Source organism: Austrofundulus limnaeus, unplaced genomic scaffold (genome assembly GCF_001266775.1).
Source record: "Austrofundulus limnaeus strain Quisiro unplaced genomic scaffold, Austrofundulus_limnaeus-1.0 Scaffold589, whole genome shotgun sequence".
In the NCBI taxonomy this organism is placed as follows: domain Eukaryota; kingdom Metazoa; phylum Chordata; class Actinopteri; order Cyprinodontiformes; family Rivulidae; genus Austrofundulus; species Austrofundulus limnaeus.
The window spans coordinates 1-4,254 of record NW_013952991.1 but is presented as its reverse complement, the minus strand read 5'-3'; the positions used below and the strand labels follow the sequence as shown (position 1 = coordinate 4,254).

At 42.9% G+C, this 4,254-nt stretch overlaps 1 protein-coding gene across 1 annotated transcript; it reads right to left on the bottom strand.

Moving 5' to 3' along the window:
* Window positions 1–2,546: 2,546 nt before the first annotated feature.
* LOC106531038 (ADP-ribosylation factor-like protein 4C) lies at window positions 2,547–4,212 on the bottom strand. Its single transcript, XM_014026798.1, has one exon. It carries the CDS (start codon window positions 3,758–3,760, stop codon window positions 3,182–3,184), a length of 579 nt encoding a protein of 192 aa, XP_013882252.1. The 5' UTR covers window positions 3,761–4,212; the 3' UTR covers window positions 2,547–3,181.
* Window positions 4,213–4,254: the final 42 nt, after the last annotated feature.

The window sequence follows — 4,254 nt, the reverse complement described above, 5'->3', positions numbered from 1 at the left end:
CTATTGCAGTTGTACTATCAGCAAAAATGTTCAGAACCGCAGCATGCAGGACTTCCATGTTTTCTTCTGGGTTTGGGGCTCAGTCCCGCCCCTGTCTTTTCTGTCCAGTGGGAGCAATGATCGTCAGCCTGATGACTTTGTTTACAAGTTATAGTTCATTTGCAAAAAAGCACAATGTGAATACAAACCGCACCAAACGAAAAAAATAAAGTCCACTTTTGGTCCAGACCAAACAAGTGGATGAAAAGATTTCCTGGTCTGAAAACAACCTAAAATTTTAACTGAAACAGCTAAAAATCTAAACAACAGCTGCTATTGGTCGACTGATAAACTGGTCCACCTCTACTTTAATAATAAAAATCTTCTAAAGACAGCTTTACTATGAAGTTATGATGAGTAAATATTAAATGCTAGATTTTAGCCTCCAGTTATTGTAATGCTGTGTTGATACATCTTGACTTGTCCTGAATGTTTTGGGGAGTTCAAAGTAAAAAGCAGCCGATCGTCACTGACATCAGGAAGGGTCCAGATGAGTCCTGCAGCAACAAGTGATTCAGTTCCTCCAAACAACTTTATGTGAAAAAGTCGCTGCATGAAAACAACACAAGGCTCTGTGAGGAGGGAAACACACGCTGGTGTTTGTTTGATACGTTGAGTTTATTTTTGGAGGCTGCACACAGTTTCTGTTGATTTCAGGAGCACAAGTTGTGATGCTGTGAAGGTGAAAGAACACGTGCAGGCTGACATATGGTTGTGATGTTGTATTCTTACGAAAATAATCTGTATTTACACATGTGTATCTGTAAATACCWGTTTATTTTTGTTGTATTTTAAGCCCATAGTCATTAAAATCAGTGAGTTGCGGAACTTCAAAAAGGCTCTTTTTATATAAGTTTTATCTGTGCACGCTCATGTGTTTGCCTCATTATAAATCTGAGCTGTGAGGAGGTAAAAGCTGCTGAAATTAGACTGAGTCACAGTCACACAACTCTGTAACAAAGGTCTAAAAACATTCAGTTAACTGGTCCAGCTTCACTTGGTTTCAGAACTTTTAAAGCCAAATGAACAGAAGTAACCAAGTACAAATACTTCTTTACTGYACTTMAGTAGAATTTTTGGTTTTCTGTACTTTACTTGAGTAATTATTTTTCAGCCTACTTTTTACTTCTACTTCTTACAATTTCACACAATTATCTGTACTTTTTACTCCTTACATTTTTAAAAAGACACGAAGTAGAAAGTTGTTACTTTTATTTCATTTCTGCTTGTTTTCATTCCAGTAATTGTAAAAAATAAAAACTATCCATATAAACTGAGCCTCCTATAGAGTGAATTTAACTGTGGTTGAATGAGAAGTATAAATACATAAAACTCTGGTATCGTTTTAGTTTGTACACAAACAAATCATGTCACACTCCAGCWGGACAGAATCATTCAAATMAAAGGACTGTACTTAAGAAGTATTTGTATTTCATGAATTATATTCTTACATTTGGCCGCAGCCCTCAGATAGATTTTCATTTTGGGGAAAAGCTTTGTGCAGCCTTGATATATGTATATAAACTGAAACAGCTGGACTAGTGCATCCTAAATTTAACAACAATTACTTATTTTAAGTACTTAATACTTATTTTCTGCAGTTTTTGGGGAGGTCACCTCCTAATAACTGTCCTTACAGAAAATCTAACTGCTCATTTTAAATCTATACTTTTACTTTTAACACTTAACTACAACAAATATCAGATACTTTAAGACTTTTACTCAAGTAATATTCCTAAAGGAGACTTTAACTTTTACCAAAGTAATGTTTTGATACTTGTACTTTTACTTAAGTATCAATTTGTGGTACTTTATACRACACTGGAAGTTCATTGATGAGTCTGAGGTTCACAACAAAGGAAACAAAAATCTGATGTAATGTTTGTTGCAAAACTTCTTCATGCATCACAGCAAGTTAGATCTTATCACAGCTGATAAAAGTTTTTATGACAGAACATGAGCTGGTTCTGATAATCTGTTTAGGTTTTACTACTTTTTTTCTGCTCTGGTTTCATTTATTTACAATCTAAGGACAGGGAATTCCCTAAAATTAGCTGCATCATGTATTTACAGTCTGTTGCCTCGTAGAAAACATAAAAGGATGAAGACTTTCTCATATAAGAACTGAGCAGAAAACCTTTCTGTCCAAAGTGTTTAAAATATATTAAAATTAATTACGTAACAGACAGAATTAACGCTGTTTGAAACAAATCTCTGTTGGTCCAATCTGAGCCCAGGCTGCTGCCATCAACACAGCACCGCAATGCAGATCCATAAATTTCACCAACGGGCTGCAGTTTTCCTCCCAACACCCTCTTCATGCTCGGATGATCAAACCTGTTCCCTCGTCTTTTCCCTTTTACAACCACCTGACCTTCGGCCATCACCTCCAAACACACAGCAAGGATCATCACCAAAGTCACCTTCGTGTCACCAGATGTTATCCTGCTGCTGCATCACTTTTTGAAGGAAAAAACAATCAATAAAAAGCACAGGCCATTCAAATAATAGGTTTAAAATCTTTTAATAGTCAAAAAATACTTCAGTTTTGGCTTCTTGGTACATAAACAACCTGTTTTTATACAGTGTAGTTTCCAACTGTTAGCAAATAAAAGTGCAAAAGTAGTGGACTCTGTCCTCAGTCCACCATGCAGAGGAAAGGCTACTTCAACGCTTCAAAAAAAAAAAAAAAACAGTCTGTGCGACACCTTATTATTCAGGAAGTGATGCTGTAGATGTCAGAAGGAACTGAACGAGCAGGGGTGACCCCGGCTATGTGCAAAATTAACCGTGTGATCCCACAGATGTGGCTGCAAAGAAAGAGTCCAGAGCAGAAGTCCTCGTGAGTCTTCAGTGTTTGAAAGTCTAAGCAGCAGATCAACAGGCCAGCCTGTTTCCCTCTGAGGATTCGTTTCCTTAGTTTTCTCTTTTTGGTTTTACTGACCCACCATCCCTGCCCTCCCCTTCCCCCGATGGGCTGAGGAGGCGGTCTGTGCAGCAGCATCGTTCAGCAGGGCTTCACAGGTCGGAGAGCTTTAATCCAAACAGAGGACGGAAGAAAACAAAAACTAAAGCAGAGTATAAACCCGTGTCCGGGRGCAGAACCCAGATTCCTCACAGTAAAAGAAGAAACCAGCTGCTGTTACCGCTTCTTCTTCTGCTTTAGAGATTTCCTCCTCTTCACTATCATTTCATACAGCTTGTCCATGCCCTCGTGAAGCCCCTCGCCGATGATGGCGCAGGCCGGCTGGATGTGGTAGGTGGTGGAGGGGGTGAGCTCCTGCAGAGCCAGCTGCTTCTCGATGTCGGCCACCGGCAGGGACCTGGGCAGGTCCTGCTTGTTGGCGATGACCAGCAGCGGGGTGCCCTGGTTCTCCGCGAACTTGGTGACTTTGTGGAGCTCGGTCTTGGCCTCCTCCAGCCGGTCCACGTCCACCGAGTCCACCACGTAAATGATCCCGTCCGTGCAGCGGCTGTAGGACTTCCACAGAGGCCTGAGCTTCTCCTGGCCCCCCACGTCCCAGAAGTGGCAGCTGATGCCCTTGGCCGTGCCRTTGCTCAGCCGGATCTTCTCCGTGTTGAAGCCGATGGTGGGGACCGTGTTGACAAACTCGTTRAATTTGAGTCTGTAAAGAACCGTGGTTTTCCCAGCAGAGTCCAAACCCAGCATGACGATGTGGAGCGACTGGAAGGCAGAGATGTTGGAGAAACTGTTCCCCATGTTGGCCTCTTCTCTTTAWTATTCCCCCCCCTCCCAAAACTGGACAAACACGTTCCTGTAGCTCAGCTCCAGCTCAATGAATCAAACTCCTCAGGTCGAGGAGCAGGTGGGGGGGAGGTTGCAGACCCCCTGGTTCACCCTGTATGATTGATCGGCCCTGCTGTGGCCCTCAGCAGCAGCGAACAGGGAAGCGGTGGTCCTGGGCATTAGTATTCTCCTCACACGCTGGCATCCATTTGGTGACAGAGCAGCACAGTTCAACACTCCTCCAGTAACAGATACATGAGAACCTCTCAGAGGTGAAAAGAACAGGACCTCCGTATCCCCAGAGTCCAGATTCTGTGTCCCTGTGATCCGCCGGTCCACAGACAGACCCCCCCACTGTCCTCCAGGACTAAAACCTGGTCCACGGTGTCCTCTCGGCTCTCCCCTCCGTCCTGTCGCTGCTGCAGCTGCACTGTGAGGCTGAGAGAACAAACCCAGAGCCAGCCTCC